Source organism: Pararge aegeria, chromosome 22, assembly GCF_905163445.1.
Source record: "Pararge aegeria chromosome 22, ilParAegt1.1, whole genome shotgun sequence".
Lineage (NCBI taxonomy): Eukaryota > Metazoa > Arthropoda > Insecta > Lepidoptera > Nymphalidae > Pararge > Pararge aegeria.
In genome coordinates, this window is record NC_053201.1 from 8,544,290 (window position 1) to 8,569,088 (window position 24,799).

The 24,799-nt window shown below is 35.1% G+C and overlaps 1 protein-coding gene across 3 annotated transcripts in view; it reads right to left on the reverse strand.

The window, feature by feature from the left end:
* Nucleotides 1-24,799, reverse strand: part of LOC120633648 (semaphorin-5B) — an 81,196-nt gene that overhangs the window by 30,805 nt on the left and 25,592 nt on the right. For all 3 annotated transcript variants that reach the window (XM_039903938.1, XM_039903937.1, XM_039903939.1), the window contains one exon: nucleotides 18,954-19,056. In XM_039903938.1, coding sequence (XP_039759872.1) covers nucleotides 18,954-19,056 — 103 coding nt within the window. The remainder of the gene's footprint in view (nucleotides 1-18,953; nucleotides 19,057-24,799) is intronic.

Consider the following 24,799-nt stretch of genomic DNA (forward strand, 5'->3'; position numbering starts at 1 on the left):
TAATTAATTTAATTAATAAGTTTAAATATTTTTAAGTTTCTTTTGTCAAAGACTACTGTTTTCTATTGACACTGTTAATTTGCCTATTTTTCAAACAAAGGATTGTCCCAATCAACGCGTTTTTCAAATACGTGGTATTTATTATGCACAATTAAAAATATATATTGGTATTCTTCACTCCTTCTCCATATAAACTATAAGTGTGGGAAATTTCATACTCTTCCATCCGCGCAATCTTTGTAAAAGTAGATAAGCAGAAAGCTTCACGTATTCATATAAAGATAAACAAAATTCAAGGCTATGATTTTAAAATAATACACTTGATTACTACTTCTAAAGTGGGAAGTAGACTTTTTCACCACTTTTTCTAAAGTGGGATACGACTCGGCCATCAGTGAGTCCATAGTATCTACGCGAGCTTTTTTGAACATCCCCGATGCACTACAGAAACGGGGCAAACATCAAACATACTGAATAAATCGCAGTTATTCAAAATAAAACATATTTATTTTATGTATTTTGTAAATACGTATGAAGTCGGAATAACATTATCTAAATTTGCCAAAAGTTATTCAAATGGCTGAGAAAATAAATAAAAGCCACTAACAATTTTGCAAACGGAGATGTTAGTATCAGCGAGTTTATACAAATATGTGTAGATATAAATGGATTATTATAATTTATCGGTAAGCATACCAACTTAACCTCAATATGGCTACGTTATGTGTATTTTATTAGCATCTGGTTATATGGTCAACAATATGTAGGAAAGGTCGACGAGTCTAAAACACATACAATCACAAATCTATTTGTGAATACGAGTATCGATTTTAGTCTATTTCAATAATTCAAATAGCCTAAACTTGGCTTAAGTCTGTCCGTGAGAACTTTTTTTTTTCCACTATAGTTAGACCTTGGCTGCCATCTCACCTGATGGTAAGGACAATTCAGATGAGGCCTAATGAACGAATGAATGGGTCTCTCAGATTGTAAATAGGTTGTCTCGTGTGATTTATATTGATGTGAACGTGAAGAATAACAAAGTAACTATTAGGACTTCAAAAAAGGTTATATTTGTCTACTGGCGTGGCTTTTTTTTATTCCACTACAAGTTAGCCTTTGATTGCTATCTCAACTGGTGGTAAGTAATGATCCCGTCTAAGATGGTAGCGGGCTTACCTGTTAACATGTATGAGTATTCCCAAATTCCATTCTCAAACAGCTACTTAAAAAAAAACTTTTTACCTACTTTGTAGTATTTGTGTCTATTTATCATTAGGTACCTTTTTTTCTTTGACTTTTTTCCCCTTTTACAACTTGTTTTTAAACTGTATTTTTTTTTCTTTTTCTGGCATCTTTATTAAATACAAAACCATGAACAACAGCATTTTTCACCATACAGAGATTTATCCCTTCATGTTGAAAAATGGCGTTGTTCATGATCTATATTTATTTATTTAATAGAAAAATTTAATATCTAGATATTTAAGATACCGGCCCGGGAATAGAACCCAGAACCTCGTGATCGAGCATGCGAACGATACATACCAACGAGGCACTGGTACACATATTGAGCTGTATATTTACGTTGCATATTAAATCGGGTTTCGTAACGCATTACACAAAGATACATTTGCGCCCACGGATTAGCATAGACAACAGGTTTTTTCGATAAAATTAATCATAATCATTGGGATAGGAAAAATCGAACATTCGGTAAGACCGACGTGATTTTTTGATTATAACGTGTAAACTGTCATAAGTATATCGTATACCGGTATTATAATAATGTACGAAATTTTATATAATTCATACTTTCGTACTAATACCACGACATTAAATTAGTATACATTTCGACGGCCGATTGGCGCAGTGGGCAGCGACCCTGCTTTCTGAGCTAAGGCCGTGGGTTCGATTCCCACAACTGGACAATGTTTGTGTGATGAAAATGAATGTTTTTCAGTGTCTGGGTGTTTATCTATATATTATAAGTATTTATGTATGTTATTCATATAATTATTCATCAGTCATCTTAGTACCCATAACACAAGCTACGCTTACTTTGGGGCTAGATGGCGATTAGTGTTGCCCAAATTCAGTCTTGGTCTTGCAGTCTTGGTCTTGTTCTTGCGTTTTTGCAAGACCAAGACCAAGAACAAGACCGCGTATTTTTAGCAAGACCAAGACCAAGACTGACCGTGCAAGACTTGAGCAAGAACAAGACATAGCCTGCAAGACTCTTGCGTCTTGCAGCTAGGACTTAGCGCTATTTCACGGAGTAGTTAGGTGTAACAGTTCGGTGTATAGGTAGGTAGGTACGCTTAGGAATTCTATGAGACGCAAAAAACTATATCAAAGAATATGAAAAACTGGACCTATGCGCATTACGACTAATACCATAAACATAGCGAATAAAAAAATATCTATTAAAATCAAACTGAGTGCATGCATAGTTATGTTTTAACCATCGGCACTTTGATAATGCGGCATCAAAGGTTTTGTACTTACTTCTTAAAGAAATTTGCCGCTTTTCGGAAGTACATGGTTATGATACACGCGCCGGCGGCTTCTTTTGAAATCTAAAACAATCGTTGCCGCCGCGCCGAAATCATAACATTTGACACTATTCATGCAAAATAATTTCGAATTTTAAGAGTACCTACAGGTGTTCCAAAGAATAAATAAGTTTCAGATTGGTGATTTTAGATTGGTGGAGGACGCATGAGACAGAGTATCCGATTTTATCGAAAATGGCCCGTGATTTTCTCTCAATACCTGCAACTTCAGTACCTGCTGAGAGGTTATTTTCTAAAGCATCATTAGTAATTAGAAAACATAGAAATAGGTTAAGTGATGAGTCAGCCAGATGGTTACTTTGTATTAATTCTTGGTCAAAAGAATTGATATAAAGTATCATAACCTAATGATAAAGCTGTTGATTTGTGTTGTATTTTATTTTTTATTCAAATAAATGATAAATCGTAAAACTCTTTTATTAAATTTCTTATAAGTTGAGGGTTCAATCTCTTTCTAGACAGATAAGTATTGTTCTTTAAAATACAGTCAAGTTATTGTAATTAATTTGTTTTTTTACATGTTTTAGCAAATGTAAGCTTATAAATCATAAATGTTTATTAAGAAACAGTTACTTCCATGGAAAACGACATATAGGTCAGTTGATTTTTCGAATTTCTTATCAAATCTTCAGTTATTTATTAATCTGCTTGATCTTTACTATGGCTATGTTAATTCAAGCTCACAATGTTCCAATTCTAATACGTTTTTCTAAGATTTAAAGTAAACTTTAATAAATAGTAATAGACTAATAGGTAATTGCAAGACTTGCAAGACTCTTGCTGCAAGACCAAGACCAAGACCAAGACTGGGAGCGCAAGACCAAGACCAAGACCAAGACCAGGTGTATTGGCGCAAGACCAAGACCAAGACTGGCTAAGTCTCGTCTTGTTCTTGCATTTGGGCAACACTAATGGCGATGTGTGTATTGTCGTAGTATATAAAAAAAAAAAAAAAGTATATATATATAGTATATAATAATATGGTAGATACGACAGTATGTAGCTTTGTTTATTTGTAAACCTCCAAACGAATCTGGATGAAATTTTGCATTGAGATAGTCTTCATCCTGAATACGGATCAACGATAACCTCTATCCCGGGAAAACCCATGGTTTCCTCGGGATTAAACTTTTCACGTCGGGACACGACGAAATTGTCGGCAATTAAATTAAAATTTTAAAATCGTAGTGCTGTTGAAACTGCAATACATCGAGCATTACTTACAAAACATCCGTTATTGGATAGAAGCAGGCGTTACTTTTCGGAAATCCATAATATATTATGAAAATTAAGCTTAATTTGCTATGCATATATATGAGTAATTGTTAAGTTCAGAACTTAACAATAATTCATTGTAAAGTAAACATCTCCTGAGGATGCTCCGGTTTGGGCGCAAAACGTGCGTAGAGGGTACATTGCCGAGGATCTGTTTGGTGTGGAGTATACGGATTGAAGAAATTATAAATTACACCATACAGATTCTCCTGCTGTTCGCGGAGTATAAATTAAGCTTAGTTTTCATAAAATATCTGTTAACTTATTTTATCATACGTTAAAATTAACAAGGTGTACCTTTATTTAAAAAAAAAAAAAATTCCATATCCAAAATCGGATCCGGTGGGTTTCGAACACATAGGTAGTTATCTTTGGCTGGATCAAGTGCCAACACCAATTCATCCACGGTACATTTAACCCGTCTGTGCCAAATTATTAATATGCATTTTTAACTTTAAAAACTGATGAAGTGGAGGTTAACGCAGTAGTATGTAGGTTTAAAGACATTTATTCCCATGTTATCTATCTATCTTTAAATTATCTTCTTTTATTTATAAAATCGAAAAGGTTAGACCGATTTGAATCACTTTGTTTAATGTTTTATTTTCCTCAATACAGTAGTGGTTTAATAAAAAGAAACAAACACAATGTAACAGCTGGAAAATCCGAAAAATATGAGAATTAGAATATATGGCGATCTTTAGGACGGAGTTCACAGTAGTCAAAATGCGTAAGATTTATATTTTTTTACATACGAGATTAGCACTTAAATTTATTTTCTACTAGCTGTTGCCCGCGACTTCGTCTGCGTTTGATTTTGTTTTTAAAGCATTCAGTATCGCTAAGCCTTAAATTAGTATAGTAGTATTATATGTATATAACATGTGACTGTCAATTAATTATAGAAAAATAATTTGCAATAAAATAAAATTGCGACTGTAATTAAAAATCTAAACTATCCTATCTCTTAAGTTGGAACAGACTGCTCACGGTGTGACAATTTAATTTAAAATCGGTTAAGTAGTTTAGGAGTCCATCGCGGACAAACAACGTGACAAGAGATTTATATATATTAAGATAAGATATATACTCTGTAATAAGATGCTCTAGTATTAAGCCGAAAAGTGCGTAGACACTAGTAATTATGGAGGATATGTAGTGGTGTTGCGTATAAAGAATAAGGATATTGTTAATTTAACCTAATTAGTTTAGTCTAAATGCTTTTTCTTCTTTCACTACAGGTTATTCCTTGACTACAATTTCACCTGGTGTTAAGTGATGATGCGATCTAACATTGTAGCGGGCTTACCCCTTAGAGAATATGGAAGTCATATCCCCTAATCGGTTTCTACACGATATCGCACCGGAACATTAAATTAATTTAATTTTTTTTTTTTTTTTGTATAAATAAATAAATATACTACGACAATACACACATCGCCATCTAGTCCCAAAGTAAGCGTAGCTTGTGTTATGGGTACTAAGATAACTGATGAATATTTTTATGAATAATATACATAAATGCTTATAATATACATATAAACACCCAGACACTGAAAAACATTCATGTTCTTCACACAAACATTTTCCAATTGTGGGAATCGAACCCACGGCCTTGGACTCAGAAAGCAGGGTCGCTGCCCACTGCGCCAATCGGCCGTCAAAACGCTTAGCGCCACGTCTTTGTCAGTAACTAGCCATGGCCAAATTCTCCCACTAGACCAGACCAGAGAAAATACAGAAATAATAAGATCCCAAATTCCCCTGCCGGGAATCGAACCCGGGACATTCAACTTAAATTGACAGCGCTCGACATGGCGCCAGGGAGGTCGTCAAAATGTGCTTGCTATAGAAAACCAAGCCTAATGTTTATCGTCATTAAATAGAAATATATATATTATGTATAATATGTATTATGTATATTATGTATATTATGTATGTAGTATTAGAATTTATGAGTAAGTAGTTTATTAAAATTATTTTGTATATATATAAATATATATTTATATTTTTAATTTTTATACCTAATTGCTGCACCAACCTGTTCCTTCGTTTTTTTTTTTTCCTAACGTCAAAGGTTGTCTGGAAGAGATCGCTTTAGTGATAAGACCGCCTTTGCACGCTCTATTTTATTTTTATTATTTTAAGTTTCTTCTGTATTTGTGTTTAATTTATATAAAATGTATGTGTGCAATAAAGACTTAAAACAAACAAACAAAAGCTTTTTACCGCATATAGACTGTACAAGATATTACAAAAACTAAAACAAAATTTATTAAAAGGCTAGACTTTCTACGGAATGACCGAATCTCTATAAAAAACCAATCACAGCTGACATGTCTCGGCTATTTGATTACATAGATAATGATTTAATTAGCGAGCTAATCTTGTGAAAGTTAGCTCATGATTAAATTCAAAACAGGCGTTTGGAACAGCTCTCGTTAGGTTACCTAACGAGTGGTGTTATTAGAATACTAAGCATCTATTTAGTTAGTTATTTACGACAAACAGGAATAAGGAACTGAAGTTTGGACATATTGCTAAACGTCTATGAGCATATAGTTTAATCATATCAACTGATTGACGTCACTGATGGGTATAGGTCTTTTGTAGGGAGTTCCAAATACCACGGTCTTGTGCCGCTTGGATCCAGCGGCTCCCTGCTACTCGCCTGATGGCATCAGTTCACCTCGTCTGGAATCTTACAAAGCTGCGTTCACTGAGGTCGCCATTGCAGCAGCTTGCTACCCCAACGTCCATCGGTTCTTCGAGCTATGTGCCCCGATAATTGCAACTTCAGCTTCGCGACTCGTTGAGCTACGTCCGTAACGGACGGATCTACGTACGGATCTCCTCATTCCTTATTGGATCACGTAGAGATACTCCTAACATAGCTTGCTTAAGTATCATTTTTGTTGCCATATTACTGTTTCACTATGAATAAATAAATAATTATAAATAAAAATACTACGATAATACACATATCGCCATCCAACCCCAAAGTAAGCGTAGCTTGTGTTACGGGTACTAAGATAGCTAAAGAATATTTGTATCCATAATATATAGATAATCACCCAGACACTGAAAAACATTTAATTTCATCACACTATTTACAGTTGTGGAAATCGAACCCACAGCCTTGGACTCAGAAAGCAGGGTCGCTGCACCTCGCACCAATCGGCCATCAAACTATACTCTTAACTCAACTTAGACGGCCAAGTGGCGCAGTGGGCAGCGACCCTGCTTTCTGAGTCCAAGGTCGTGGGTTCGATTCCCACAACTGGAAAATGTTTGTGTGATGAACATTAATGTTTTTCAGCGCTGGATGTTTATACTCGTATGTATATTATAAGTATTTATGTGTATTATATTCATAAAAAAATATTCATCAGCTAACTTACCTAGTACCCATAGCACAAGCTACGCTTACTTTGGGGCTAGATGGCGATGTGTGTATTGTCGTAGTATATTTATTTATTTAACTATATTATTTACTAAGGTTCCATGGCCATCCATATATTATTTTTTTTTAAATAAAAGGTTCGTTTATTACTCAATACTTAAAACTCTCACTAGTACCTACACTACGATTTCAAAACTACATATATAGCGGGTTGTAGCCTTTTCATTTAACCCTTAGTACACTTGCACCAAGTACTATCTATGTACACAGAGCACTAATTAGCCAACATTCACACCATACGAAACGAGATACCAATCGCTGATTCAATTCTTGCAAGTGGTTAGTATGCATTAGTGGCTGCAGATTCCGTTAGACAGAGCTTTGTTCCGATTAGCTCTGGCAATTGTTTACTTAACTACTCTCGGTGAATAAGTCTATTGACGTTTTTTTTTTGGAAATGGTGGAAAGGTGATGGAAAGTGATAATGGAGTCTAAGATAGTAGCGGACTAACCTGTTAAGGAGTATGCGAGGTATACAACGTGTAACCCAATTCGCAATACTTTTAAACCTATTGGTTTGTCGGGCATTGTTGACAGTGCGATTTACTGAGGCTATGATGGTAAAGTCTTTGCTATTCGAAATTTAACTACACGAAGATCCATATGTGCTTAGAAAGTTAGTCCTATCCATACCTCATTCTCCACCAATACGCAATGGGCCAGCGTGGTGAACTACAGCCTTAAGCCTTTCTCATTGTAGAGGGGACACGTGCTCTGTAGTGGGCTGGTTGATGTGATGATGATACCTCATTGCCATTCAAAATTCAACCTTACGAGAATCAACATGTGATTAGAAAGATGGTATTAACAATACGTCGTGTTCGAATACATTCAGCTATATTATTTCTTCTTACTTTTCGTATCATTGGTCCGTGTAAGCAGGTATAGGTCGTAAAAGGTATATTCTTGCAAGTGGTTAAGCAGTAATACATTAGCTGCAGAGCCCGTTACACCGTACTTTGTTCCGATTAGCTCTCGTGATTGTTTACTTAACAACTTCGGTTAGAAAGATTTTACTGCAGACATGTGTTATAGAGGCAGTACTATACCATTATGTGCACCATGACGGCCGATTGGCGCAGTTTGCAGCGACCCTGCTTTCTGAGCCCAAGGCCGTGTGTTCGATTCCCTCTACTGGAAAATGTTTGTGTGATGAGCATGAATGTTTTTCAGTGTCTGCGTGTTTATATGTATTTTCTAAGTATTTATGTACCTATATAATTCATAAAAATATTCATCACGCATCTTAGTATCCATAACACACGCTACGCTTACTTTGGGGCTGGATGGCGATGTGTGTATTGTCGTAGTATATTCATTTATTTATTTATTTATATGCATATAAGGCAAAAATAGGTGAATAGCTTAGCTATAAGCAGTGATAGCCTAGTGGTTTCTCAAAGGCGTATGAAGTCTACCAATCTTCAATCACTTAGCCAGCGTGGTGGATTTCGGCCTGGAGAACCCTTCTCATTCTGTCATGAGACTCGTGCCCTGTTAGGACTGTGCCGATTAGGGATATGGTTTGAATACAACTTGTAAATGAAAACCGACGTAATACTTCACATGCCTTAGAGGTACATTATATACTGTCTCTGAGACTTATCTGTAAACCCGAAACGCTAATAGTTTTTGAGTGAAGCACTGCTTTAGTTTTTACTGAAAGAAAACAAAGTACAGAGGGCCGGTAATAGGTTAGTAATAAAAATAATAATTCAGATAACGGCTTTATGATAACGGTTATTGCCCTGACCTGAGGGTTTTGGGGAAAACGTGTATGTTATTGTAAGCAGTGGGGTGTAGAGAGGCTTCGGCCAGGGTATGCATAGAGCAGATGCGCCTCGAATACGGGCTATAACAAATAATTTGAGTAGGCAGTGCTTTTGTGCATGTATGAAGTGCACGCCACTGAATATAAGAGCAAACAATGTTAGAAATTTTGTAGAAATTCAATAGTAAAACATACGAGCCCATTTCCTTCCTATTTAGGACAGAGGTACGAGTATATCGAGGATAAGGGCATGAACAAGTCTTCCAAAATTTACAACAATAACCCTATAGCCTAATCATTTGGTTTAGAGTTGCTGTAGTCAGAATCTAATTAACACAAAAAACAAGGTTAGTTAGTATACATTAGTGTTATGTAGGTCCTATTTCATGCACGTACGTCACGTCAACCAATGGACGCCCACTGCTTATGTCGTTTCCAAACACGGTCTTATGCCACTTGGGTGTAGCAGCTCCCTGCGACACGTTTAACTCGTATGTCCATCTCGTTGGAACTCTTCCAACGCGAGGTTGCCACTGCCTCGGGACCCGAACTGTTACAACCTTATCTACTGGCTGCATATTGCTGACTTGCTATTTACTTAATTCATGGCACTATTAAATGGTCGATCAGCAATATGGGCCTATAAAATCGATACTTTTTGCCAAATCTAGTTAGTTCTTATTCTTCAGTCGAATGGCTGCCCAACGGACCTGGTTTCTGCCTGCCGGTTGGCTTTCAGCAAGGAGATTAAAGATAAGGTTACTCCGGCTCGAATAAACCCTTCATTAGGGTTCCGCGACTCGTATAATCCAAGTAAATAGTAAAGTGGTTACTGTGGATATTATAAGTTTACAAATTATATCCCTACTAATATTTAAATGTCAATGTAAGTTTGTTTGTTACGCTTTCACGCAAAAACTACTTATGTCTACGTACTACTTGTGTCTTATGTCTATGAGGATCGGCCTCATAAAACTTTGTAGACATTTCTTGGAAGTGTAAGAAGTAATATAGGATACTTTTTATCCCGACATTAAGCTCGGTTCCAGGAGATTTTACACCACAACTCCGACAAATTATAACCGATTTAAATAATTTTTATTGTACTATAGAGGTTATAATATGTATTTAATTTTGCTCAAACTATGGTAGTAGATAGAGGACAGAACTCCTCAGCGGACGGCAGCAAACCCCTCATTTACGGCTTAGCGATACTGAATACTTTAATTTTTTTTAGATCTTCATCTAAATTTAATGCCATATCGAAAAACTAAATCAAACGCAGACGAAGTCGCGGGCAACAGCTAGTATGTCATGAAGTGTTGTTAAGAACAATCGGTGTTTTTTTTTTTATAAACACCGAAATTTCCGCTCTAACAGAACGTCCATCGGTTCAACGAGCTATGTGCCTCGCCACTTAAAAAATAAGTTCATAAATTAGAATAGTTAAAAACAAACAAAAGTGACATTACAGGCTTGCTTTATGTTGAGCCGTAGATCTAGAGTTATATCATAAAAGGCTAGAGATACTTTAACGTGCCAGAGTAAATAACATAGCTGAATAACATTAATGTAAAAATGTTACCACATCAGTCTTTTGCAAATCTCAGCAGCTCGTTCTATATTACTACTCACTACAACGTAAATGGAGCGGCCTATATTGGGAGCTTTCCCCACTAAGTAAAAAAGGCACACAGAAATCGGCCATTAATTTCCAGGGAGTATAGATTTTTTAAATATAAATTACAAATATATTTATAGAATTAATTAAAAATAACCTCGGAGTCTCTAGAACACCGAGGAAAAAGGCAGGCTGTGTTCTGTTGACTACATAACAGGATGGTATAAAGAATAAAATTATATCTACTCAAAAGATGGCAACGCACTTCTGTTCGGTTGCGGCATTTATTTATGTATTATTTATTTATTTACATAAATTTTACAAAAAAATACTTATAGCTAGCATCAGAAAACCACCCAGGTTTGTAATAAATGCTAACAGAGAATTAAGTCTAGGTACGTTAACTATAGAACATTATTGCCAGTTTACCATGTTGTGTATAAAAATGATCATAAGGGATTAATATTGTCTCGTACATCAGTGGTTAATTCAATAATAAGGCGAGGAACTAGGTAAACGTTCGTGCGCTCACCATACCTATTTATGGGCAGTATTCACTGACCCCGCCAACCCGCATTGGAGCAGCTTGGATGCAAGCTCTAAAGCCGTCACTCCAGTGAGACAGGAGGCCATGGACCCAGCGCTGGGATGTGAAGTTTTGGCTATTTAAATATCAACACATAAAAATTCAACCTCCTTATCGATGGAAAATACGAATACTAAACAGACAGCGCCAATGCTGTTTAAACAAATGAGACCGATATTGAATCAATGTTAGTAGAGAACGTAGGCTGTGCTTTTGAAATAAAATCTGCCCACAACCTTTCGATACCTTTTGTAACTCTTGCTATTCAATACGACTCTCATAAACCGATTCCCGCCTATAATATAAATACGGAACTTTTATTATTTGTTCAGTAGGTATCTTTTTCACGCCGCAACGGAGCAACCATAGCAACCATTTTTGACTATTATTAATGAACCTTTGAGCATTTTGGCAATGAAAGCTTTATTAATCAATAAATATACCTACTACGACAATACACAATCGCCATCCAGCCCTGAAGTAAGCGTAGCTTGTGTTATGGGTACTAAGATGACTGATGAATATTTTTATGAATAATATACATAAATACTTAGAATATTCATGCTTATCACACAAACATTTTCCAGTAGTGGGAATCGAACCCACGGCCTTAGGCTCAGAAAGCAGGGTCAAAACATAAATGCATGCTACAGCAGTTGTAGGTAAAAAATCATGAACTTGCTGTTTTATAGCATTCTTGGTAACCAAAGTCGAGGTAATTAATTTACTACTTTCTGGCGACTTAGAAATAGTAATAAAAGTAATGTATTATATTAGGACGTGAACTATCAAAATAATAATTGAATACCTTGTTCGATTCGTTCAGTAGTTTATACGTGATTGAATGATAGACATCTTAATCAACTTTCACATTTACGATCTTAATATTAAGTGTATCAATTGAAGTGAGGAGTAGATATTTTACTATTTTCCACTAAGAAAACACTACTCTCGCTGGCCTGGGAATTTCATTAAGATTTTAATTACTAAAACATATTCAAGAAAATCAACGGTTTTTAACGTGCCCTTATGGTCATAAAAATGTACAGTAACTTTTTAATTAAAACTCTTTTATAAGTTTTAATGTTATGAGCGAAAGATTTATGCCACTTCCAGATTTTAATGAGTTATGGAGAGGTTTTCGAATCGTTTTCATACATTATGGCCTCGTACTGAAAAGATGATTCTGTACTGACGCAAATATAATTTATTGCCTACGTTATAAATCAATTAAAAAACAATATATTGTGTATTTTATTGAATCGCTAAAGCAATAGTTATTTAATTATATAATAACTATACAAGAAAAAAAGTAAGTCAGTTTTTCATATTCAAAGTACAAGTAATGTCGGTATACAATTGATGAATTTCTTAATGACAACTGACAAGGGTGCTCGGAAGTACCTAGTTGACTCCGCTTTCATACTCCACGAAATATAATAATGATTCTGAAATTGTTAAGTTATGACGAGTAGAATCAACGAACCTTGTGAACCTAGGAACTGTCAAGTCTGTCTGTTTGTAGAGACAATACAAACTAAGCTTTGCCGGATTTCTCAAGGCTTAGCCACCGCGAGAAAACTTCCTAACCCAGATAAGCCTACTGTCCTATATTTAGGACAGTAGAAATAAAAAAAAATATCAGAATACCCTCTTTATCTAAGATTATTTAGTCTTATGATTTGCAGTAAGAAACGTGTCAGCTTTATTAGAAAAAATAAAAAGACAGTTATTTTAACAGTTTTTACCTTATATTTTACCTTATAAGTGTGTAATAAAAGTGCGTTGCAGACATGGCAAATGACAGGTATGTATAAAAAGTTATATTTTACTCGTGAGTTGTTTTTTTCTGTGTTAATATCTAGTTGATAACCTTAACTTTTGTACTAAATAAATATTCTAGCAAAATAATATAAATAAATTACGTATAACTTGTTACAAATACTAGCGTACTATATATAGGACAGTAGGATAATATACATGATTTTAGTACAATAATACAACTTTTTCTTTACAGACCGTTAGCTGCGCATGAAATTTTAGATGCTTTAGAAAATATTTCTGATAATGAAGAAGATTATAGAGAACGACTGATATGTATTCTACCTCCTCCTGTTGATCCTGACTGTCTCACTGACGAAGATTCGGGTGAAGAAGATAATGTAACTTTGAATAACTTGCCACGAAACATTCTGCTTCAACCGGCTGAAGTAATGATTCAAGGGCAGATTATGGTGAGTGATACAGAAGAAGAACCTTCTGATTCTACAGGTCGAACTAAACGTAGGCGTACCTACGCATGGAGAAAACGGGACTTGGCAAAAAATCCCGTGAATTGGCCAGATGTTCAAGGCGCTTGCCAAGATAAGCGCCCAATTGAGTGGTTTGAAAACTTCTTAGATGAAGATGTTATTTCGTTGTTGGTGTCAAAGAGCAATACATATGCTGTCAAAAAGAATTTGCCTGGAGACATAACCACTGAAGAAAGAATAGAAGAACCACAAAAAGAATAGAAGAACCACATATGGTGTCCATCTATAACAAATATATGGGAGGAGTGGATCGGTCTGATGAAAATATTTCACATTACCGAATTGGTATACGAGGTAAGAAATGGTACATGCCGTTGCTCACACACATGATTGATCTTGCCGAACATAATGCATGGCAGTTATATAAAATAAATCATGGACAACTGGATCATCTTGGCTTTCGCAGAAGGGTAGCAATTGCTTTGATTGAATCAAACAGAAAAAATGCCAAAAGAGGGCCTAGCCGACCCTCCCATCATGAACATGCTGATAGTCGTAAAGACCAAATGAATCATCTGGTTATTCCTCAATCGAAGCAAACACACTGTCGTCAATGTCACAAAAAATGTTTGACACGTTGCAAGAAATGTGATGTTGGAGTGTGTGTCAAGTGTTCTGAAACATATCATTCATAAATAGTGTTAATCTAGTAAATTACATATAACAATGGGTAATATAATCAATAGTTATCTAATAAACTACACTTTTTGATTACATTCTGTTTTGTCATAAATGGTCTTTTATTTCCTCTTATTATCCTACTGTCTTACATATAGGACGGCTGTTTCCCTGAAAGCCTTACACTTAATTTTTTTTTCATATTTTTTTTTATGTTGCATAAGATCTAATAAACCAAATAATGTAATTTTTTTAAAAATTTTCAGAAAATTTTAGTTTCAGGCTTATCTGGGTCTCACGGGACACCAGAAATTCTAAGCTGCTAGCATTCGCTAGTCTTACAAAAATTTAAGATGAAATAAAGATTATTATTTAATAATGATTAAATTATTATTTATATTATATAAATAAATAAAAAATAATAAATAAATATACGACAATACACACATCGCTAACTAGCCCCAAAGTAAGCTTAGCTTGTGTTATGGGTACTATGACTGATGAATATTTTAAAATACATAAATACTTAAAATATACATATATACACCCAGACACTGAAAAACCTTCATGCTCATCACACAGACATTTTCCAGTAGTGGGAATCGAACCCACGGCCTTGGGCTCGGCCGTCAAATTGTATATAATTATAAATATATTTATTTATATATATAATTTGACGGCCGTATTCTATATATTTCTAAATATATGTATATGCACTACCTACCTCTTGTTTTTAGCAGTGTTTTACGCCATCGGTTGCCTGAAAGAGATCGCTATGTAGCTATAATATTTATAGCATAGCGTATGAAGCTATAATTTTAGTAATAATTTTTCCTGTATTTTTATGTGGTGTAATGTATATTTTAAGTAAATAAAAGTGTATTCATTAATTCATTCACTCATGATAACTTTAAGAGATGAGGCAAATCTTAAAACTCTCATATTAAAGTAAAAACTTTCGAATATCAAGGTAAAATATTTCCTTATCCTACCCACAACTAAAAAAATAATGCAGATAATAAATAAGGATACATTCTTGAGTACTGAACGGAATGAATCCGTTATGAACCTGTTCCACTGATAAGAAACCCTATCTTATATCAACTTGACAAACAGGTGAACGACTCAAAAATCGCTTTATTTTCCGTATAATCTGTTGAGGTAAGCTCGGTACAAACATAATTATCAAATAATTTTGTGTGACCGATATTTTCATGATTTAAATTTATTTGTGCTACGATTACGTAACCAAAACATGTTTATGATTGATGCAATAGACTACAATGAATATTTATAAGTTGTATGTTCGTATAAAAATAATAAAACAAAAAAGGAAACTGACTTCCGCTTGTTATTTACATACTAGTAATGATTTGAGGTATAACCCGCGCGGTTAAAGAATAGATCGATAAGGCAAATGTAATGTAATATTTAATTTTAATAAAATATTTAATTAATTTTATTAAAAATAAAAAACAATATTTAATTTTATTTTTTATAATATTTAATCTAATATTTCCAAATAAAGTATTTTTATGGGAATAAATGTCTTTAAAGCTAAACCTAAATGTGCGAATGCGATAGAAATACAAATGCCATCTTTTTATAAATCTACCAGCCATTTCCTGCGTTTTTCGTCAGTGTTTGTAACGGTTCCTGTGCGAACCGTCCTTTTCCTGGGATAAAAGTAGCCTATCTTACTCTCTTTATGTCTTTTCAACTAACTATTAATATTCGAAAATCTATTTATTTGTTGGTTACGTTCAACCACGTGATTAATTTAGTCACGGTACCGAACTCTCGGTTGTTACTACACTACAAGTTAGCGCAGTCACACCTAGTAGTAAGTGATGATATAGTCTACGAAGGTAGCGGGCTAACATGTTAGGGAGTATGGTAGCCATACCCCTAATCCGTTTCTACGCACCATCGCACCGGAACACTAGATCATTTAACGGCACGTCTTTGTCCAGACCAGAGAAATTTCGGAAATTATAAATTCCCAAATTGCCTATGCTTGGAATCGAACCAGGGACCTCCCACTTAAATTCACAGCGCTCACCGTTGCGCCAGGGTTAGAAAACTTTTTATCCTACCCACCCGGAAACCATTATATCTCTCTATAAACAGAAACACGTTTTCATAGTAAATAAAAATTGTGAAAATATCGACCACATAAAGTTCTTTATAATACGTCAACCTGAGGCGTAGGTGTTAAGCTTCATGTGCATATAATTAACCGGCGACTACGCCTGTCAGACCGGACCGGCATTGCATCAATGTTGCTTGGCTGCAGAAATAAGCATGGCGGTCGGTAGCACCTCCCCGGACGAGCTCTAGCACACAAAGTTGCACAGATATTTTTTGACGTGACAACGTCTTATAATTCGATGGAGCCGGCTGCAAATATGCGGCGTTACCTCGCTCTGAGGCGTTCCATTCAAGGCTTGAAGTGCAAGCGAGAGCGCGTAACGAGCGACAAAGAGGCACAGTCGGCCTCCGCGTTCGACATCTGTCTCTCTCCTACTTGAGTGAGCGATGCGTCCGCGTGGACAGCTTCTATACAATAATACATTTACATGTTTTCGGCAAGGATGAAGTGCAGTGAAAAGTGAATGTGGTGTCAATTGTTTATAGCAACGATAATATCTATCAAACAAATAAAATTAAAATTTTCTTTTGAAAAATGCAACCATTCATCCATCAGTATTTTTTTACGACGTTGTCACTTTCAACTATCGTCAGTATTCCGACTTTACAGACAACCAATTTTTTTTGTAGGCAGTGGCTAAATGCATGTATGAGGTGCAAGCAACTTGTTACCACCATCAATCAATAAAACAAAGCGTAAGAATCCTCCCGATCCGTTATGTATTGACTGAGAAAGGGAACATTTTTTTCAGTTCTCGTTCCGTATACTTCCAGATAAAACGCCATAACAATGTCATGAGAAGTAAGACAGTATGACGATAACCACCTTGGGATTGAGATGTACCCTACCATAAACGTTCACATCACGTTTATGGTAGGAAGCATCTTAATATCGAAGTAGATATAGGTATAAAAGTAAAAAGGTTGTATAAAGTAGAATTTATGTTCACCTGTAAACGTCACTTGAGGCTACATCAATACTGATAAAACTGCCACTAATGTTGTGAATTCGAAAGTAAGTTTGCATGTCTGTTTATTGTGACTTCGATTTCCAAACAACTGAATTATTTAAAGCTATAAGACTATAAGACTGTTGCTAGTGATACCCTGAAGGAATAATTAAATTTAAAAAAAAATCTCTATTTTAGCCGACGCAATGAAAAGTGATTCTCGAAAATTGGATATTCATAACCTAAACAGTTTCATTATAATTCAGGAAACCCTTTAAATAATAAATTTTAATAGTTTCAAAACTTAAGATTGTGATTATCATACTGGAATTACAAAAGTTAACTAGCTAACTTACTTTTTACAACATACAAACGTAAATGACCCACGGTGTAGAATGAAAAGGATCCACTTTTTTTATAAATTCATATGGACTTAAAAAATAAATTATTTATTAAATTGAAATGTCTCAAGATGACATTTAATACAGACTCGGTAATAAAAATCATAAAATTGCATCAAATAAAAATCACTTTAATAAAACATTCGCTTTTCGGAAGATTTGTTATTTTCCGCAACGAGAGAAAGTATAAGCATTTGAAGACACGATCTGTGACGATGTAATAAACATTGTATTATATGTAAGCGATTGCCAACAGTTTAACCGCAGATTACCGCTTTCTTTGAGGTCTTCGAATTAATTTGAATTCTTGACCCTTAAGTCAATGACATGGATCAAGGTGATTCGCAAATACAGGTATGATAATTGCAAAATGCTTTGATGGTTTTCGAAGAAGTGGTGAGGAGTGCAATGATCAAGTGAGAATCTTCAGTCTACAACTAGTTCTACTAGACTATTACTCAAATGCATTGAATAGACTTTCTTTATGCTTATATATTCAGTCCCAATGAAATTAGGAACAGTTTTATAGTGAAAATATTCTTCTTTAAAAAAAGACCGTTTAATTGTAAATATCAAGCTTAGCTATCTAATCGTAGCTTAGTATCTTTTGTCTTCTTTCATTCATAAAGATAAATTATTCAGAATGTCAACGCAGTTAAGAGAACCATGATAGGTTGTCTAGAAATATGGCATTACACTGAAAATTGACGTAAATCTACTCACTCTTACTATGATGAGTTAAGTTTCATAGCACGCATTTTGGCAGATTTTAACTATCATGCACATGGTTGGGTATGTCTATATATTCGGCTTACTAGGTACTGATAATTTCTTGACTTTCACCCAATCCCTAGGTAGAATCAAATCAAAGAAAAGGGAGGACCTTGTAATCCGTAGTCAAACAGACGAAACTAACAAGACAGTTGAGAATGGTTTTTAAATGAGAATGACAAAGAACAGTAAAACGTAGTAGACATTGTTAGATTATTTGATAAAGTTAGACCACAGGGTAACACGTAACTAGTGTCGATATCTCTAAACTAGGAGACTAAAAGCCCGATGGGCAAACGATATCATATCAAAACACAATCATGCAACAGTAGACACTAGATCTTCAACAATTCAAAATGCAAAGACCAAATGTTTAGTAAATTTGGTCGCTACCATAAGTATACGGAGAATTACAGAATACAAAGCATAATGCTAAAAATATTTAAACCTAGACTCACCTTGCGCCCACTATCACCTGTTCTCTTGCCACGTCAAACAGCAGTTGCGAAAATGACTTGCCGTTCTTATCTTGAAAGATATCGCTATCTGACGCCAACAGGTCTGGAAGGTACGAGATAACGCATTATAATCACGTAAAATACATTTCGTAAAATAAAACTGGAACTGCAAATAATGAAAATTATTGATGCATCCAAACCAGACCTTACAAATGGATCCACCGTTTGATAGCCTACCTCAGCTTTGTTAGCCTTCGTTAATGAAACTATAATATAGAAGTTATTTGGCATAGCTAATAGATCCTAATCAGACCAATGGAAGCCAACAAAACCCTTCGTAAAATCGTTTGTCTGGTTTGTACGCTGCATAAGTATAGACAAGTTCTGATATAGAATTTCACTGATATTAAATCAGGGCCTGCTAATAAGGAATTGCGATTGCATCTTGACATCTGCACTGCTTTAAGAATGAAGTAATTCTCCACTCAGGATTAATGATTATCACCTTGCCTTGAAGGTACCTAAGATAAGAAATACTAGAAATAACGGAGACTGTTACTATAATCCATTTAGCCGTGAGCATTACGAGTACCTAGTATAAAATGTAGAGTTAGAAAATTTATTTAATTGCAAGCTAAATCTTTGCTAATTATCACATAAATCATGTTAACGAGGAAATACACGAAGTATGTTTGTGGCAACATTTCCGTGAAAATCGTTAAGATTGCTGAGCATAAAACGCGAGTAAGCTTACCACTTAACAAATGAGTATGACGTTAGATGAACCTGAAATCTAATATAACAGTATTAACTCCTCTCTTCTTAGAAGACAATTGGCACTTCTCAAATCCTATGTAAATAGTACAAATTGGAGTATGAAATGTATATCTTATATCTATACAATTAATAGTAAAGGATTATCTAGGCGGTATCATAGGCTACTTTTCATTTTGGAAATCTGGCCATAAAAAGACCAGTCCCAATATTTTTTATGTTAGAAATACTGAACTGAACACAGCTCAGTATTAATCTCGGAAATCTTTACTACTAATTATTTATTGTGGCATTCTACTTCTTTTTAAGTAATGATTGACGGACCAAGCAGATGGCCCACCTGATGGTAAGTGGGAAACCATAGCCTATAAACAGAGCAACATTTTGCAGGGCATGCAAGGAAAATTAAACTGCAAAGAGTGCCCTGTGTCCATAAACCTGAGGCGTAGGTGTAAATTACCGGCAAATACGACCTTCAGACTGAAACAAAGCAATGCTGTTTGGCGGCACAAATAAACATGGACTAGCTCTGTCAGAAAAAGCTCTATTACAATTATTAGGGTGTCATAAAGCCCGCAAACATTAGATCACATGCATAATACCATAATTATCTATTGTAATCCAAACTAAATTGCTTATCGATCGATAACTTGGAAGCGGCCAAAAATTTAATAAAAATCACACACACAATCAAATTTTTTATAAGTTTTGGAGCATTTGGACTTAAAAAAATATTCGTATGTTGTCGCGGACTGTTTTATAGAACTTTAAAGAAACAACAATTCCGACAATTCCGATATACTTACACGCTTAACGTTTACCGTTCACGCATCGCACGCATCAGAATCTCGCAAAAAAAATATTTTTTGCAGTTTTTGCCCGAGATTCCAATATAAATGAATCCTAGCTAGATCGATTTATCGCCCCCGAAACCCCCTGTATACTAAATTTCATGAAAATCGTTGGAGCCTATCCCGAGATTCCAATTATATTATATATACAATAATTGCTCGTTTAAATACATAAGATATCAGTAAATCTAGAAGTTTACGCGAGCGCTGGGAGTGTTTTTATTTAAATGATGAAAAGATTTAAGAGGAATAAGATAGTGCTGCTTCTGAATACGGTTTATGAGGTCTCGCATGATGGAAACAAGTTCTAATGAAGTGTATTTATAACCGTTGTAGATATGGCTGGTCCAGTATGAAGGCGTTGTGTAAGTCCTACAAACGACATCCTGCGATACATTTGCGAGTTTCCTCAACATCCTCACATATATAAAATTGAAGAGTTAACTTTAATTTAGACTTAGTCGTTAGTTTAAGTAGAGCATTTTTTCTCGTGCTTATATTTTTACTGCCTCTTTGGGCTACTATCTCGTAGTTCTTCTCTCTCTTTGGTCTACTATTTGGCAGGTTTCAAAGATTATGCACAGGGTTAGATAATGTCTATATTTTTAACTCCGGCCAACTAGATACAGATCATTTCTTAACTACAACTCGGCCACAATTATTTTTGCATGATGGAAACAAGTTCATATGAAGTGTATTTATAACCGTTGTAGATATGGCTGGTCTAGAATGTAGGCGTTGTGCAAGTTCTACAAACGACATCCTGCGATACATTCGCGAGGTCCCTCAACTTCCTCGCACACATAATTGTAGAGTTAACTTTACTATAGACTAAGATATTAGTTGAACTAGATCCAGTTATGATGTACTTATATTTTTACTGTCTCATTGGTCTACTGCCTCGTTAGTCTTCTGCCTCGTTGGTCTAGTGCCTTGTTAGTCTACTGTCTCCTGCCTTTTTGGTCTGCTGCGTCGTTGACCGTTAGTTTTGAGCATCACGAAATCCCGGAGCTGCGTTAGTTATGGCCTGTACTAGCCTTAATCAGGATTTTGGCATTCTCCTGCATCCGAGCCCCGGAGAGGACGTTAAGCTACCAGTTCCAGGAATTTTGACTGCGAGTGATAATAATCTACAAACCACAACAAACCGCTGAAGAACCGTGGTGGGTCTATGCTCTACAACCGTCCTTTCAATGAGAGGATGGCATGTGCCAAACAGTGGAACGTTAATAACTGATGATGATAACTTTTTATCGACAATCTAAAGTATATTTAATGCTTTTAATTAGAGGTCATGATTCACATGGTCGAAAAGAAAGTCATAAGGATACGCGATAAGCTGCTTTCTGAGACACAATATATTAGTACCGACTGCAATCACGATTATTGAATTATATTTGACTTTGATCGATAGTTAAAAGAATTAATACTTAATCTATCCTAGAACTGAGCAGCATCATCATATCAACCCACTACCGGCCAACTCCCACATGAGACCCCTTCTCATTAAGACCAAGCTTGCCTAGTGCGGATTGGCGGACTTCACACACCTTAGAGGACATTATGGAGAGCTCTCAGGTATACAAGTTTCTTTACGATGTTTTTCATCACCGTGGAAGCAAGTGATATTTTATGCTTGAAACGCACATAACTTAGAAAAGTTATAATTGCGTGCTAGGACTCGAACTCGACCCCTCGAAAGAAGTCCAAGTCCTACCCAATGGGAAATCACCGCTAGTAGAACTAAAAGGATTTTATATTAGTTTAATAAACATAAGTATTAAAATGGCACAATCAATATTTAGCAAGACCGCCGGGATAGAGACATAATTTTCAATAATGTTCACGACTCGAGAGATTTCTCAAACGCTCTTAAGATTCTTGTCATAATCACTAACCGCGCTTTACTAGTTTTATCGAGGTCGTTCCAGCATTTAGAAGATTATAAATAAGTGCCGCCTAGCGTTCAATATTTGCCAATCAAATTGGCTTACATTATTTGCCATTCATTTAGTTGTTTATCTAGAACATATATTTGCTTTCAACAACTTTTCCGTATACGTGCTTTTCATATGATTTCTGTTTTTTCGATCGTCAACTACTATTATTTACTAAAATTCAACTAATCAATTTACTTAAATTGTAATCGCTATTCAATTGTTTTTATTAAAAACGGCTCCGAGAAACATTATAAATAAAATTCTATACATCGACATCTCCATACTAAATTATTTTTGAACTAGCCTTTACTCGCGCAGTCATCTTCGTTTTCAAACTTCAAAATTCATTTATTCTAGTAGACCCAGTTTATAAGCGCTTTTGTTTTGGATCCCGCGGGTTCAGTTCACGGTTCCGGGATAAAAAAATATTCTTTTTACGCATCCAGAATGTAAGAAATCTCACTGCAAAATCTGCTTGCAACAAACAAGGGCTAAGTATATTTTTATATCCCCCAGGAATGTTTAACTTGTTTTTTTTATATTTCTTGTTTGTATTTTTGGGGATAAAAGTAGCCTAGGTCACTGCATTGACTCATACATGCAAATCAATTCAATTACTCTAGTGCTGCTAAAACCAAAATCTTTGTCTTTCTCATTGATAATATTTTTAAGGATTATTTTAGGAACCCTTCCTGTTCCCGCAGGTTTCGGCCGATGCGACTAAGGGAATATAATACCATCTACTCCGATCATTAACCCATCGACTCAGCGTGGTGACCATGGACAAACCCTCCCGGCCTTTTGTCCAGCAGTACACTGTTATAGGCTATTGGTGAATACCCGAATATCGTTACGATTAGATAAAAGATGTTCGAGTATAAAATGCTTCATCTAATAACTCGACCGTCAAGAATCGTTTAGACACGCTGCATTAAATTTTCCATTTCGTCTCACGATAGAATCGAAAAATGTTAAGCTTATATTAAAGTGCTTAAATCATTTTAAAAGCGGACATCTTTATGAGTACAATGACCACGTTACGTAAGTGTTCTTAGAGCTTCAATACTACATTTTGGCACTAGGTAATATTCTTATGCATAATGTGAAAGTTTTAGTTGCACATATAAAAATAGATATGGACTTTACTGACGTTCTCTTTTATTGTAACTAGATTGGCTGGTCAAACGTAACTTGCCAATCTATGTATCTAATCTATATATATCTATATATATATCGTATATTTTGATGTTCGCCAAACGTCAACAAAACCAGTTTCTTGTAGAATAACTCCTAATAATCTAAAATGGAATTTTTATTAATTTTTTTAATTAAAACCTATATAATTAATAGGATTATTATAATTTTTGAACCTCAGCTTTAATAAAGTCTGTGTATGTAAATATAAAAAAAAATAGATTATATTTTACACAACAGCTCAAATCTAGCCAAATAAATGATTTGTTTGCACAATGTTCATTCAAATATAACTGCGGGTGGGCAGTACTAGTAACCCACCTGGTTACTGGTAGTTCACTGGTTTGTATATTTTCAATTCTCTGTTTATGATAAATAATACTTATATTATAGTATATAGTAGTATAATAATTATTGTTGCAAAACACGTAAATTATTAATTATTCTGATGTATTATATATTTCAATTCACAAGTACAGTGTAGTACGTATTTTTATGACGGTTAATTTTATCTTTACATTGTGCACTATCCAGTGTCTGTTAAACTCTTACGGTTGCCTTTAAAAGATCACTTGTCTGATAAGGCCGCCTTTGCACGATGTACTGCCTTTGTATCTATCTTTGTTTCTATCTATCTATTAATAACTAAAGCTCATTTCGAAAGAACAAATAAATCAAAAGTTTGTAAATGCCTACTGCTACTACTGTTTGTACTCACGACTTCTGATCATAAATAAAACATCGCGGTTCGTATTTGGCGATCGAGTAACGCTACGTACCTACCTATCTGCTTTTTAATTTCGGTACGAATGACATGCTAAAATATTTGGTGTAACGCTCGAGGAAACATGGATAACGATCGTCTGTCAACAAAAAAAAGGCTGTAGACGTGCTTCCTTTACAAAGTTTTTTATAAACAGTGTACTGACCATTTACCGCGACATCACCTGCTATCTAAAGTTTAATGACAATGTTACAGGACCTACTCTTCCCGCGGGTGTCGTACGAGGCGACTAAGGATATATTGCTGAGAATGAGCGGCGTCGTCCTTTGTGCTACTACTACCATATATTACGAGCAACCTTAC